The sequence below is a fragment of the Bufo bufo genome, chromosome 10 (assembly GCF_905171765.1).
Source record: "Bufo bufo chromosome 10, aBufBuf1.1, whole genome shotgun sequence".
Lineage (NCBI taxonomy): Eukaryota > Metazoa > Chordata > Amphibia > Anura > Bufonidae > Bufo > Bufo bufo.
Window position 1 is genome coordinate 18,370,991 of NC_053398.1, and position 15,864 is coordinate 18,386,854.

At 47.3% G+C, this 15,864-nt stretch overlaps 1 protein-coding gene across 1 annotated transcript; it reads right to left on the reverse strand.

The window, feature by feature from the left end:
* Window positions 1-10,115: 10,115 nt before the first annotated feature.
* Window positions 10,116-15,601, reverse strand: FADD (Fas associated via death domain). The gene is made up of 3 exons (XM_040409096.1): window positions 15,076-15,601; window positions 10,663-10,955; window positions 10,116-10,609 (listed from the first exon to the last, which is right to left on the reverse strand). Exons 1-2 carry the CDS (start codon window positions 15,365-15,367, stop codon window positions 10,672-10,674), a joined length of 576 nt encoding a protein of 191 aa, XP_040265030.1. The 5' UTR covers window positions 15,368-15,601; the 3' UTR covers window positions 10,116-10,609; window positions 10,663-10,671.
* Window positions 15,602-15,864: the final 263 nt, after the last annotated feature.

Below are 15,864 nucleotides of genomic sequence, written 5' to 3' on the forward strand. Positions count from 1 at the left end.
CGCCCCCTGGAATTTTGCGCCCGGGGCAACGACCCCCCAGCTTCCCCCTCCCACGCTACGCCACTGGCCAGCGGGGCTCAAGTGGCAGCTGCCTTGGGCCCCCCTGGAGCTGCCCCTTTTGCCCCGCGTTAAAGACGGCCTTGTCTGTATGCAGTGAGCTCCCCCTAGTGGCAGGTAGCTGCTATCACAACGTCCCAGTTACAGAGACAAGCAGTTCATTTCTGTCCTCCCTTCTGCCACAGGCCCCCTAGCAGTCATGTGCCCATTCTCAATGGTAGGAACGCCATGTCTTCTAAGCTGGCTTCTATTACTGGCACAAGCAGCGATATAACTTGAATCTCTTGGACCTTGATGCAAATTTTCTGATAGTGGAACCTTTTGTATATAGTAGGGGGCTTCTGGGCTCCTTTGGGTGTAGAGGCTATTCCTGCAGCCCCTATGGCTAGGCTCCTGCTGACTGTCTCCCTTAATAACCATGTCAATGAAGCTGTTCTGGTCTGGCAATGTTCTGCTGATGCAGTAATACGGGTAGCCCACGTGTTCTGCGCTCCTTAGCAATAGAAAACAGCTGCATCACAAAGATTAGTCAGATCCTCACGCTGCTCGGCAAATGCTTTCACTGAACGTGTGAGCCTGGCTTTAAAACGGTTATTTCTTGGCCAATTTTTACTTCCAGGCAAATAGCCAAATATGAATCAGATATGACGGCTGAAAATAGCATAAATCATCTCAAATGTGTATTTTCTGCAATATGATGCAGTCTGAATGCATCCTATGTCTTTCATTGGGGTCTAAGCCAAGTCCTGAAGCATGGACCATATTAGCCGATCTGTGCCGCTTCGCGCTTTTGCAATTTGTTTCCAGTTTTCTTTCTGTGCTTTGGATTTGTGAAGCAGGAGCATTAAGGGTTCTAGCACACGTGGCAGATTTATGTCAGCGCAAATTCTGCTGTGCATTTGCCAGGAGTTTCACCCATTGCATTGCAGAAAAAGCCACGATTGATTTACATTGCAAAATCGGCATCAAATGTGCTGCAAAATCTGCATGAGTTGCATGCATCGCATGTGTGCATTGCAAATAGTGAAATCCACAGCAGGAGCAGAGGTGCTGCAGATTTAAAATCCGCACCGCAGATCAATTTTGGCGCTGATTTCTTGTGTAACGTGGATGTGCACTTTGCTGGCGCTGTATAATGCTGTTTATTCGCCGTGTGCAAATCCTCTGGCAAATCTGTAACATTTAGACCTAAATCAGACCTTCCAAGCGTCCCTCTTTTGGAGGGACAGTCCGTATTTTGGACCCTCTGTCCCTCTTTTCTACTTAAAGGCTATGTACACCTTTGGGGGTATTGTTTTTTTTTATTATTGCGTTGTGTTCATTTTGAGCTAAAAATCTTTTTTTCAATTGGTCTTTATTAAAAATATGGATCCCTTTTTTCTGTACAGGGTTGAGATTCTCTAGTATCAGCCTCTGGATTTTCTCTCTTTTCGAGTTGGGTAGTTGAAGGGCTGCTTATTAGTGTTAATCGAGCAGCAAAGTGCTTGGGTGCTTGAGTAGAACACGTCGGGGTGCTCGGGTGCCTGAGTAGAACACATCGGGATGCTCGGGTGCTCTGGTGCTTGAGTAGAACACCTCTACCGAACACCCGAGCACAATGGAAGTCAATGGGAGAACCCGAGCATTAAACCAGGCTTCCCCTGCTCTGAAGAGGGGAGGGTGTCTGGTTCACAGGAAAAGGTCAGAAATTGATGGAAACACCACTGAAATGGTTCTGGAACAGCATGGGGAGGATGTCTGGATGCATCTTGGACTCCCAGGTCGCTGCTAGGAACGATGTTGTCCGAGTAGTACGCCACTTTTACAGACTGACAATAATACGCACAAAACCGAAGATAAAATCGATTTTAGAGAAAAAATTGTTAGGAAACATTCTTTACTGTATATTTACTTGTATATAGGCAAGGGCTGCCAAAAATTACATGTAAGAGGCACTCCGATACAACCTGTATATCACATAAAGGAGGGCCTCATTCACATTGTGGTACAAGTGTTCAGGTTATGGGACTCCTACACTCATAAAGCCTATGCACTAAGGGAAAGGGCTGCCAAAAATTACAAGGAACCGTCACTTCAATACACCCTTTGTTACACATAAAGGAGGGCATCATACACACCCTTGAAAAATTATGATTGATGGCCTGCTGGTGACCCTCAAAAACATTAGGGGCGAGGACCTGCTGCTCATCTGACCATCTAAAACATTAGGGGTGAGGGTCTGCTGCCGAGCTGACATCTAAAAAAATTTGTGGGCGAGGGCCTGCTGCCGAGCTGATGATCTAAAAAAAATTGTGGGCGAGGTCCTGCTGCCGAGCTGACCATCTAAAAGATTTTGTGGGCGAGGGCCTGCTGCCGAGCTGACCATCTAAAAAATGTTGTGGACGAGGGCCTGCTGCCGAGCTGACCATCTAAAACATTAAGGGCGAGGGCCTGCTGCCGAGCTGACCATTTAAAAATTTTTGTAGGCGAGGGCCTGCTGCCGAGCTGACCATCTAAAAACTTTTGTGGGCGAGGTCCTGCTGCCGAGCTGACCATCTAAAAACCTTTGTGGGCGAGGGCATGCTGCCGAGCTGACCATCTAAAAATTTTTGTGGGCGAGGGCCTGCTGCCGAGCTGACCATCTAAAAAAATTTGTGGGCGAGGGCCTGCTGCCGAGCTGACCATCTAAAAAAATTTTTGGGGGCGAGGGCCTGCTGCCGAGCTGACCATCTAAAAAAAATTGTGGGCGAGGGCCTGCTGCCGAGCTGACCATCTAAAAAAAATTGTGGGCGAGGGCCTGCTGCCGAGCTGACCATCTAAAAATTTAGGGGTGAGGGTCTGCCGCTGAGCTGACCCTCTAAAACATTAGTAGCAAGGGCAGCCTAATAGGCATGCTGATATGATGGAGGAGGAGGACGAGAAAAGGGAGATTGAACCATATACCCTTTTTGGTGGAAGGGGTGCATGGGAATACAGTATATTCAATACACCATAAAAGCCACATTTAAAGTGCCTTTATGTTCAGCCGCTTTTCTCTGGTGGAGAAGAGAAGTCAGGGGCAATACAGGCCTTGTTCATTTTTGTAAGAGTCAACCTGTCAGCATTTTCAGTTGACAGGCGGATGCGCTTATCAGTTATTATGCCCCCAGCAGCACTAAATACCCGCTCTGACAAAACGCTGGCGGCGGGGCAGGCCAGCACCTCCAAGGCGTAGAGAGCCAGTTCATGCCACGTGTCCACCTTGGACACCCAATAGTTGTAAGGCACATAGGGTTAACTGAGGTCACTGACACGGTCTGCTACGTACTCCTTCACCTTCTTCCAAAATGTTTCCCTCATTGTGACACTAGGCCGCACATCAGGTTGAGGGTGCTGGCGGGATGTCATAAAACTGCCCCAGGCCTTGGACAGTGTTGCCCTGCCTCTGTTGGAACTGCTGTGTGTTTCCCTCGTCTCCCCTCCTCGGTTGCCCAAGGAACTACGTACTCTGCTTCCAGCATTGTCAGCTGGAAATTTTTGGAGCAATTTTTCCACAAGGACCTTCTGGTATTGCACCATTTTGCTCGTCCTCGCCACCACAGAAATGAGAGATGAGAAGTTCTCTTTGTAGCGGGGGTCGAGAAGGGTGAACAACCAGTAATCGGTGTTGGCCAAAATGCGTACAACGCGAGGGTCACGGGAAAGGCAGCCTAACATAAAGTCAGCCATGTGTGCCAGAGTCCCAACAGACTTCGCTATCCTCATCAGGAGGATGACTCTCAATCTCCTCATCCTCTTCCTCCTCTTCTACCCATCCACGCTGAACAGATGGAATAAAACTTCCATGGGTACTACCCTCTGTAGCGGAGGCAACCGTCTCCTGCTCCTCCTCATCATCATCCAATTTGTGCTGAGAAGACGAACTGAGGGTGGTCTGGCTATTACCCTGTGTATTGTCTTCCCCCATTTCCACCTCTTCCACATGCAAAGCGTCTGCCTTTATTGTGAGCAGCGAGCGTTTCAGTAGACACAGAAGTGGGATGGTTACGCTGATAATAACGGCATCGCCGCTCACCATCTGTGTTGATTCCTCAAAGTTGCGTAAAACCTCACAGAGGTCAGACATCAATGCCCACTCGTCGCCCTTGAAGAGCGGAAGCCGACTGGAAAGGCAACGACCATGTTGCAGCTGGTATTCCACTACTGCCCTCTGCTGCTCACAAAGCCTGGCCAACATGTGGAACGTGGAGTTCCAGGGTGTGCTCACGTCGCACAACAGCCGGTGAGCTGGCAATTGCAAGCGCTGCTGCAGCGTTGTCAGACCGGCGGAAGCTGTCGATGACTTGCGGAAATGGGCACACAAGTGGAGCACCTTCACCAGTAGCTCTGGCAAATTGGGGGAAGTTTTGAGAAACCGCTGAGCCACTAGGTTGAATATGTTGGCTAGGCATGGGATGTGTGTGAGCTTGCCGAGCTCCGAAGCCGCCACCAAGTTACGGCCATTATCAGACACAACCATGCCTGGTTCTAGGTTTAGTGGCGAGAGCCACAGCTCAGTCTGGTCCCTTATACCCTGCCACAGCTCTGCGGCGGTGTGCTGTTTGTCACCTAAGCAGATCAGTTTAAGCGCGGCCTGTTGCCGCTTCCCCACTGCAGTGCTGCACTGCTTCCAGCTACTGACTGATGTCTGACTGGTGCTGCAAGATGACAATTCAGAGGTGGAAGTGGAGGAGGAGAAGTGGGAGTTGCAGCCACTAACGTAGGTGGTGGCGGAAATCCTGATGGAAGTAGGGCCCGCAATCCTTGGCGTCGATAGCACCTGTGCCATCCCAGGGTACGACTCGCTCCCGACCTCCACAACGTTCACCCAGTGTGCCGTCAGGGAAATGTAGCATCCCTGGCCAAAAGTACTTGTCCATGTGTCAGTCGTTAAGTGGACCTTGCCAATAACTGTGTTGGTCAGGGCATGGGTGATGTTACGGGACACATGCTGGTGTAAGGCTGGGACTGCACACCGTGAAAAATATTGGCGGCTGGGGACAGAGTCTAAATGGAAACATTTCCAGGGCCAGCAATTTGGAAAGGTGTGCATTTAGGGCTATGGCCTGTGGGCTGGGTATTTGCACTTTCATTCAAAGTCCTGGGGTATGGACATCTGTACGCTGCGCTGGGACACAGAAGTGGATGTGCTATCTGATGGTGCTTACGAAGGTCCAGGTTCATGGCGGGAGGCATCCAGGCCTGCGTCTTGGACAGGGGATTGGCCAGCACGTAACACAGGGAAAGAGGAGGCAGTGGTGTGACCCACAGACACTGGTTGTGGACCCAGGCGTTCGGCCCACCTATTAGAGTGCTTTGATGCCATGTGGCGGATCATGCTGGTGGTGGTGAGGTTGCTAGTGTTCACGCCCCTGCTCATTTTGGTACGGCACAGGTTGCAAATGACAATTCTTTTATCGTCCGCACTTTCCTCAAAAAAGCGCCAGACTGCGGAACACCTACCACTTGGCAAGGGAGATTGCCGCAAAGGGGTGCTCCTGGGAACAGTTGCGGGCCCGCCTTCTCCCTTTTGCCACCCCACTGCCTCTTCCAGCCTGTTGCGCTGCTGCGGATCCCTCCCTCTCTGTACTGCTGTCCTCACTCGGCTTGCCACCTTCCCAGGTTGGGTCAGTGATTTCATCGTCGACCACCTCCTCTTCCACTTCCTCACTCTGGTCATCCTTCTGACTTGTTGACCTAACAACAACCTCAGTTATTGACAACTGTGTTTCATCCTCATCATGAACCTCTTGAGACACTAATTGCGGTTGACTTATTGGCAACTGTGTCTCATCATCATCATCATCCACCTCGTGAAACACTATTTGCCGTTCCCCACCGTCATCTTCTTCTGACTGTGGATAATCCAGAGTTTGGGAATCAGGGCACAAGATCTCCTCATGTCCCTCTTCAAGCGGGCTTGGCGAGAGGCCCACATTAAGGAATAGCAATGAAAAGAGCTCCTCGTAATATCCGAGTGTGGGATCACTTGTTTGCCAAGACTCTCCATGGTGGGTGGAAGGAGGATCAGGGTGAGGATTCTGTTGATCAGACTCTTGACTACTGAGACTGGACTTTGTGGAAGACAGGGTGGTGCTTAACCGACTGGAAGCATTATCTGCTGCAATCCAACCGCCCACCTGGTCGCACTGGTCTGACTTCCAGAGTGGTGTCCTGCGCCGCCCTGCAAACTGGGACATGAAGCTAGGTATCGTGGATGAGCGTGTTTCTTGTGCTCTGGCAGCAGGCACAGTTTCACCGCGCCCAGAGCCACGGCCTCTGCGTGCACCATCAGCAGCAAGGCCACTTCCCCGTCCCTTACTGCTCACCTTGAGCATATTAAATGGTATATATGCTTGCAAATATGTCAGACGTATAGTAGCGCAGGTTTTGTAAGTGTATGCACATATAAAGTACACAGAATGTCACAGATATTTTTAGGATGTGCACACGTTATACAGGAGATGTAGCGCAAGTAATGTCGCTGTCACCAGCGGCTAATAAAAAAATTACACTGAATTAATGTCACTGATATTTAGGATGGGCAAACGTTATACAGGAGATGTAGCGCAGGTAATGTAACTGTCCGCAGCGGACACAGTCTACGGAAAAAGTACCCTGGATATCACAGATATTTTTAGGCTGCGCACACGTTAGACAGGAGTTGTAGTGCAGATATTGTCCCTGTCTGCAGCGGCCAAACAATTGCAAGCTATTCAGTGCAGGTTGCGCTAAAAATATATATTGCTGCCAGATACAACTATAGTCCTTAAAAGGACTTTTGGGTCTATAACAAGTATAAAGTAAAATATTCCTATTTCACTCCCTACCCTATCTCTCCGTTCTGCTCTCCAGCTCTCCCTGACTAAGACTGAGCCGAACCACGTGTCATTGGGTGCTATGCCAGTCAATCACTGTAATGCCAGTAACCAACATGGCTACGACATTACAGTGAGAGGCAGTACTTACCTGCACGTTTACTGGCTGCGTAGCAGCGAACAAACGTGCGGGGAGGAGACTTGAGCATCGCGCTCGAGCACACGCGGTATTCGGCCAGTATTCGCGAGTAAAATTTGTGTTTGGCCAAGCATGCTCGCCCAACACTACTCCTTATCTCTGCTCTCTGACCTTATAAACACTCATTATAGCTCAGTTCTTATCTTATTGATAAGAATGTGGCTTCAGTAAGTGTTTATGACCTCTTAGTAGTTTAGAGAAAAAGGTTATTAGATGACCAAGTGAAAGTACCAGTCACACAGTTAGAAAAACAGTTAACCCATTGTGACAGAATGGCTCAATATTTTTTTTAATAAAGGCCAATTGAAAATATGATTTTTAGCCACAAATGAGTAAAATGCAATCATAAACAATAATTGCCCCCAAAGGTGTACATAGCCTTTAAAGGTCCCTCTTTTTGATCTAAGGTATAGATTTTCATTGTTACACTTACAATATTGACCAAGAAAGTGTTTGTCTGGTTCTTATCTGTATATTTAATCCTACCTTGTATCTTATCTCATTATTTTATGCAATTTGGAAATTTCTGTATTCAGATAATGTTTGCGGTATTGTGCGCTAAGAAAACTATTAAAGTGTATAAATACTCAGGAAAAAGGATCTATCACACAATGAACCATATTGTGTCCCTCTCTGACCGTCCAAAAGGTTGGGAGGTATGCTAGACGTGGATTCACATAAGGTGTATTTTTCTGTGGGGACTTGCAGGTGTAGAATCCTCAGCATTTTATTCACAGATTAGATTGTGTGAAGTATTTTATTTTTTTGTATGATTTCATTACTTTGTAGATCCTGACATTTAGTACAGCTCTGTAGCTGCCGGTTGATAATAGCACCATCTTGAGGCTAAGCCAGGTATTACATGCCACAATAATCAGGCTGCTAAATACACTATGGCTTTTCCCCCATCCTCGTTAAAGAGGACCCGTGGCCTCTCCTGACATGTCTGTTTTAGTAACTACTTGCGTTCCCCATGTTATAACAATTCTATCCTTATCCTTAGTAATAAGACAAGTTCTATCCTTTAGCGGAACGGAAATACGGAAACGAAATGCACACAGAGTACATTCCGTTTTAGTTTTTTTTGCGAAATTATTGAAATGAAAGGTTTCACGTACGGACCGTAAAAACGGAACGGAAATAAAATGTGTCCATTACTCAAACATACAGAAGTGTGAAATAAAGGCAGCATTTATTATCCTTTATTTATATAGCGCCGGCCTAGTCTGCAGCAATGTACACACACTCTGTGAATCACATCGGTCCCTGTCTCCTCCAGGACCTTCTTGGGGACTTATTAGGACTGAGGTACCACTTGGAACCGAAACAGAGTTTGGTAAAAGGTTTTTAACAGTAGAAATTGATTTCTGAAGTTACTACCCGAAGTCCCACGAGACTTCGCGAAGCCAATACATTCTAATACCGTAGGGAGCGTTCGCTTCGTACAGTATTCTAAGGGAGTTTTATGCGAATCGACTTTTGGATGTTTCATCCGAAGTCGATTCACTCATCCCTTGTGCCCACCCCAGCCCCAAAGCCATGAGAAATGAGCCTTCCATTGGGAAAGTGCTCATCTCTGTATATTCACCTGTATCACAGTTTGCCTTTAACACTAGAGCTGGAGGGCGGGCGCCGTCTAAATTTTTTTGCCTCAGGCAGCAGAAAGGCTAGGTGCACCCCTGCCAGGTACTCACTGTAAAGGGCCCTTTACACGGGCCGACAATTGAACAGGTCACCGCTAACCAGCGTTACTAGTAACGCTTGTTAGTGATGATCTGGCAGTGTAAATGCACCGCCGATTACCCGATGAACGAGCAAAATGCTCGTTCATCGGGTAATTGTATCTTATGTGCAGCACAAATGATCATTGTTTCCCGGGGGACGATTGTGCTGTGTAAACACAATCTGCTGTCAGGAAACAACGAGTATAGGGAAGAGCGATGGCATTAACGATCACTCCTCTCCATACTGTGGAGGAGATCGCTGCATGTAAATGCAGCGGTCCCCTCCGGTAGCGATCAGCAGATTGTCAGGAAGGAACGCTACATCGTCGTCCCATGTAAAGGGACCATAAGGTCTGCCTATGTAGATACAAGTCATTTCCTAGATAAATAAACCACTGCCCTGCATTGAGTGACGAGGAGCGCCCTGGACCTCTTGATAGGCTAGCACCTACCAGGTAAAACTCTGGGGCTGGGCATGCACCTCTCCAGGAATTCCCCGTATTCACAGCACCTATCGGCTTAGTAGGAAATCTGTTATGTCTGTGACATCTGTGGGAGTCCAAGTATCTAGAAGAAATGGTCCACAAAAACAGGGAGAAAATATAAACTCCTACTAGAGGTCACATCCATTCACCTAGATCTTCTTTCTTCAGTAAAACTATGAACTTTCTTCAAAGTTTCTCTAGTAACCATAGTAAGAATTTTAGTCACTGTGTACATACATTACATTACTTATCTTGTGTTGATCCTCAACTACAACCAGTATTATACTTCAGAGCTAAACTCACCATTCTGCTGGTTGAGTCACTGTGTACATACATTACATTACTTATCCTGTACAGACTCCATGTTTTCCACCAGCAGAATAGTGAGTGCAGCTCTGGAGTATAATACAGTATGTAACTTAGGATCAGTACAGAATAAGACATGTCATAGATTGTAAGCTCTTGCGAGCAGGGCCCTCACTCCTAGTGTTTCAGTTGTATATTAGCCAGTTACGTTGTGATGTCTTTTGTTTTGTACATGAACCCTCTGAATTTGTAAAGCGCTGCAGAATATGGTGGTGCTATATAAATATTATTATGTATGTACACGGTGACTGCACAAGCAGAATAGTGAGTGCAGCTCTGGAGTAGAATACAGGATGTAACTCAGGATCAGTACAGGTTAGGAATGTATGTACACAGTGACTGCACCAGCAGAATAGTGAGCGCAGCTCTGGAGTATATTACAGGGTGTAACTAAGGATCAGTACAGGATAAGTAATGTAATGTATGTACACGGTGACTGCACCAGCAGAATAGTGAGCGCAGCTCTGGAGTATAATACAGGGTGTAACTAAGGATCAGTACAGAATAAGTAATGTAATGTATGTACACAGTGACTCCACCAGCAGAATAGTGAGTGCAGCTCTGGAGTATAATCCAGGATGTGAAGATGGTGGATTATAGACCTCTTTTGTATTGCCACTTATGTGGTATTTGTAGAGATGAAAAAGCTGGTGCTTATTTTAGACATTTAAAATATATTAGAGAAATAGCTTTTCATTATTTCAGTGCTCAGCATGGCCCCCACCGGCAGCTCTGCCAAATGTACTCCATTTCATTTTTAAATTCATTGTTCTGTATTGAATATAAAGTCATAATATAGCTGTTTGAGGAACTTGACAGATGATATAATCCTGACTGTGCACAGCCGCCACTAGGGAGAGCCAACTGTAAATGGATTTACATAATACTGTGCTCAAAGTCATCTGTATGCACTGAGCTCCCCCTAGTGGCTGCTAGTTGCAGCAGAAAACTAGAATAATCATGAAAGTTGCTTTAGGGCAACAAAAAAGTCAACACATGTCAGAATTTGGAAGTTGTCATTGTTGTTATGATGCTCCATGATTGAGGTTAATGGCTTTTGCCAGTCTTTCTGATACCAGCCGCATTCTGCAATTTTCTAAGGCAAGAATCAGGGCTGATACAGTGGCACCATCTTTCTTCTTTTCCCTCCACTTGTTCAGGCATTGCATCAGTTGTTCCCGCATGTTGTAAGGGTTCGAATAAACTATTTGATCTATTGTGGGTTCTGCAACTCCAAGTATCCGGATCAAATTCTTCCAGTCCCTTCCGACGTTATCACATACAAAGTCAAAGGCGTCGTCAAGCTGGTCTGTGCAATAATGGAAAAACCAAATTATACATGTATTTCGATAGATAGATATGATATGAGATAGATAGATAGATAGATAGATAGATAAGAGATTGAGATATAGATATGAGATAGATAGTAGATATATAGATAGTCAATGGCCTCATCAGGCTGATGGAGAAACCAAATTATAAATGTATCTCGAGAGATATGAGAGAGATATATACTAGAGGTAAAAAATAGCCAGCAGCACTCCAGGAAATTAAAGGCAAACGGTGGTTTATTAGACCCAAAGTCAAGCGACGTTTCGACAGCTTGTTGCTGTCATGCTTGACAAAGACAGCAACAAGCTGTTGAAACGTCGCTTGACTTTGGGTCTAATAAACCGTTTGCCTTTAATTTCCTGGAGTGCTGCTGGCTATTTTTTACCTCTAGTTCATTGGACCTAGGTGCTGGTCCACATTTGCCGGACGTGCACCCCTCGTTTACACAGTGTGCTGCCTCCTCATTTTTCCAAGTTAGATATATACTAGATAGATAAATAGATACTTTGTCAAAGGCCAAATCTTGATTTGTAGATAACTAGGTCAAAGCAAACACGTCAGGTCTTCTACGTTGTGTTTGGTATGCAGAAGTTAGTATCTATCAAGTGATCCAAGGAAGGTCAAATGCAGGGTGTAGCTATAGCGGCTGCTACGGGGTCCAAACTCAGAAGGGACCCGCCCAGGAGGAGAACTAAAATATTTTATTGTCAGGACCCCCTCAACAGTATTATACAGTGACATTATATGCGGTATATATTTGTAGGAAACGGACAGGGCAGCTGCCTGGCCTGAGACGGCGATCTTGCCTACCCACAGTAGTGGGGGTTGCACAGGAGGAAGGGGTTGTTGGGGAGTGGGGTCCAGTCAATTCTAGTTACTCCACTGGTCAGATGATGAATTTATGACAGGTCATGGGTGCATAAGGCCAGGGGCGTACACAGATCTCATAAGGCTCTCCTGCCCCGTCCAGTTCCCCACTATGCATGCATCAAACACTTTGAGGCAATGCAGAATGTATAGAGTGACATTTACATTTTTTTATATTAAGAGAAAGAAGTTTTTTTTTAAATAAAAAAAAAATTGGAAATCGCACCCTGCTGTACCTGCTTTATCTGGAAAAAGTGGAACAGGTGCTTCATAAATATGGTGCTTTTTCTGAACACCTTATTTCTCAATGGATTTACATCAGACAACAGGCATAAATACATTAATAAATCTCCTGCTTCCCTTATTACAGTATATTATCAAACTGGCTGCCTGCAACCACCACTAGGGGGAGCTCAGTGCATAGGGGTTTATACAGATACTATTGAAATAAATTGAAGCTGTAGAATCTCTTGCACCGAGCTCCCCCTAGTGGTGTCTGTTTTCTCTTGCACTGAGCTCCCTCTAGTGGTGTCTGTTTTCTCTTGCACTGAGCTCCCCCTAGTGGTGACTGTTGGAAAAATCAATGAATCTACAGTTGTGAACAGGAAAAGCTTTTCAGTGTGGGCTCTCCCACTCGCCAGGCCCCAAAGCAGTTGCGTAAATAATGCCTCCTGCACTGAGCTCCCCCTAGTGATGGCTGTTTTCTCCTGCACTGAGCTCCCCCTAGTGGTGTCTGTTTTTTCTTGCACTGAGCTCCCCCTAGTGGTGTCTGTTTTTTCTTGCACTGAGCTCCCCCTAGTGGTGTCTGTTTTTTCTTGCACTGAGCTCCCCCTAGTGGTGTCTGTTTTCTCCTGCACTGAGCTCCCCCTAGTGGTGTCTGTTTTCTCCTGCACTGAGCTCCCCCTAGTGATGGCTGTTTTCTCCTGCACTGAGCTCCCCCTAGTGGTGTCTGTTTTCTCCTGCACTGAGCTCCCCCTAGTGGTGTCTGTTTTCTCTTGCACTGAGCTCCCCCTAGTGGTGTCTGTTTTTTCTTGCACTGAGCTCCCCCTAGTGGTGTCTGTTTTTTCTTGCACTGAGCTCCCCCTAGTGGTGTCTGTTTTTTCTTGCACTGAGCCCCCTCTAGTGGTGTCTGTTTTCTCTTGCACTGAGCTCCCCCTAGTGGTGTCTGTTTTCTCCTGCACTGAGCTCCCCCTAGTGGTGTCTGTTTTCTCCTGCACTGAGCTCCCCCTAGTGGTGTCTGTTTTCTCTTGCACTGAGCTCCCCCTAGTGGTGTCTGTTTTCTCTTGCACTGAGCTCCCCCTAGTGGTGTCTGTTTTCTCCTGCACTGAGCTCCCCCTAGTGGTGTCTGTTTTCTCTTGCACTGAGCTCCCCCTAGTGGTGTCTGTTTTCTCCTGCACTGAGCTCCCCCTAGTGGTGTCTGTTTTCTCCTGCACTGAGCTCCCCCTAGTGGTGTCTGTTTTCTCCTGCACTGAGCTCCCCCTAGTGGTGTCTGTTTTCTCCTGCACTGAGCTCCCCCTAGTGGTGTCTGTTTTCTCCTGCACTGAGCTCCCCCTAGTGGTGTCTGTTTTCTCCTGCACTGAGCTCCCCCTAGTGGTGTCTGTTTTCTCCTGCACTGAGCTCCCCCTAGTGGTGTATGTTTTCTCTTGCACCGAGCTCCCCCTAGTGGTGTCGGTTTTCTCCTGCACTGAGCTCCCCCTAGTGGTGTCGGTTTTCTCCTGCACCGAGCTCCCCCTAGTGGTGTCTGTTTTCTCTTGCACTGAGCTCCCCCTAGTGGTGACTGTTGGAAAAATCAATGAATCTACAGTTGTGAACAGGAAAAGCCTTTCAGTGTGGGCTCTCCCTCCTGCCAGGCCCCAAAGCAGTTGCGTAAATAATGCCTCCTGCACACGAACGTGTGCGCCCCGTGGCCGTGCTGCGAGCCGCAATGCATGAACACCAACCGCGGGGCAGCCGCAGCGGATCGCAGACCCATTCACTTTAATGGGTCTGCGATCCGGCCGTTCCTCAAAAAGATAGGACATGTTCTATCTTTTTGCGGAACGGAAGTACGGGACGAAACCCCACGGAAGCACTCCGTAGTGCTCCCGTAGGGTTCCGTTCCGTGCTTCTGTTCCGCATCTCCGGATTTGCGGACCCATTGAAGTGAATGGGTCCGCCTCCGTGATGCGGAATGCACACAAAACGGCGCCCGTGTATTGCGGATCCACAAATGCGGGACACCTATGGTCGTGTGCAGGAGGCCTAAGGCTCATAGATGCATGTGGGTAGCGTGACTAGTCCGTCTGGTCTGATTGCAGAAGATGTTCCTGCTGCCGATGACAGGAAGGTATTAGGACAATGCAGTTTACTGTGTATGAGGCTGTTCTTCTCCCGCTGAAAGTGCCCACAACCAGTGTCTGCTGTGTAGAGGCCATGCTGGGCTGCCATTCACTAAGCTGCAGTACCCTGACACGGCCACTAAACAATGTATGGCGCTGTCTACTTCTGGTTCTGTCCACTGAATACTTTCTAGGGCTGGCAGCTGCCCAAAACAGCTGATCAGCGGGGGTGTCAGGTCTCAGACCCCCACCAATCTTGTATCAGTAGTTTGCACGCCGTGGAAGTCTTATGACCGGCCTTCTCAGCTTGATAAAGGGCACCAAATTGGGCCCGAAACGTCGCAATAAGCAATAAACGTTACTATGAGATTGTATCACTGGTAAAATAAATATTGAATTTAAAGCTATATGCTGTCTCCAAACTACTGATACAAGCTATTTATCGACTCCTCGGGTGGAAGGGATCTGAGAGGGGACGTGCACCCACAAAAGCCGCTGATAAGACGTGTGCGGAGGTCTTGCTGTGATTAGACCCCCACCAATCTGATATTGATGACCTATCCTGAGGGCAAACTTTCATATCTAAGTCCCAGAAAACCCCTTTAAGCTTAATTTACATAAAACCCCCTTTTCCTAATTGCACGTGACATGCGGTGGCCCTAGGACAAGCATGGCCAACCTGCGGCCCTCCAGCTGTTGTAAAACTACAACTCCCACCGTGCCCTGCTGTAGGCTGAAAGCTGTAGACTGTCCAGGTCGTTTTGCAACAGCTGGAGAGCCACAGGTTGGCCATGCCTGTCCTAGGGTGTCACCTACCATATAACGTAAGTAGCAGCGCACTAGTTCCATGACTATGATACATCTGTGCGACCCCTCTGCTTACGTTTCCTCCAGGAGGAGATGGGCTTTTACCTCTTTCGCTGGTCTCCACCGTGACTTGCGGTCCTTGAAATCTTTCGACTTCTTGCACGAGATCAGGTCGCTTAATCGTGTCCAACAGCCCGACCAGATAGCCGGGGTCGTCTTCAGAGATCAGCACCTGCTCCTTCAAGTGCGTGAACAGATGGATGGGGCTGGTGACCAACTCCATTTTCTTTTTGGTTATTTTCTTGTGGCAAAGAAACTTCATCTCGTCCAGTTCCTTAGCGTCCAGCCTCTGAGATATTTGTAACAACATGACATTGAATTGCTCCGCTTTCGCCATTTCGGCTCACGTCACCCGGCTATGCTCTCCTGGATGTTTTTCGCTTTCACTTTCCAGAAATGCTTGTTGCTTCCTAAAATTTCCAGTATAACAATATAGCGAGCGGAGGACATGTGACCAGGTACAATGTGACCAGTCTACACCACGCAAATAAACCGAAGATACACGAACCTTTAATTTCCTGGTTGGGAAAGTTGTGCAGAGTCCTCAGAGCAGGAAGTTGGTGAGAAGTGAGATCTGAGCATGCCCCGAGTCTGCTGCTCTCCTCCCAGCCCCTGCAGCAGAACGCCTCCTCGCCTGCTGGAAGCATGCAGCCGAGATACAGAGTACACCACCACCCGTCAAAGAGGGACACTTATGGTTCATTGTGTGATAGAACAATTTTTCCAGCATATTTGTATATTTCGATAGTTTTCTTTTAAACAATAGCAAAAAAATTATCTGAATATAGAAATGTCTAAAATCCAAACTGCATTAAAAAATGAAATAATATACAA

Coding starts and splice junctions, on each gene's coding strand:
- FADD (XM_040409096.1), bottom strand. CDS start 15,367: ATGGCGAAAGCGGAGCAATTCAATGTCATGTTGTTACAAATATCTCAG. Junction 10,956..15,075: donor GGTGGAGACCAGCGAAAGAG/GTAAAAGCCCAT, acceptor ATTATTGCACAG/ACCAGCTTGACGACGCCTTT.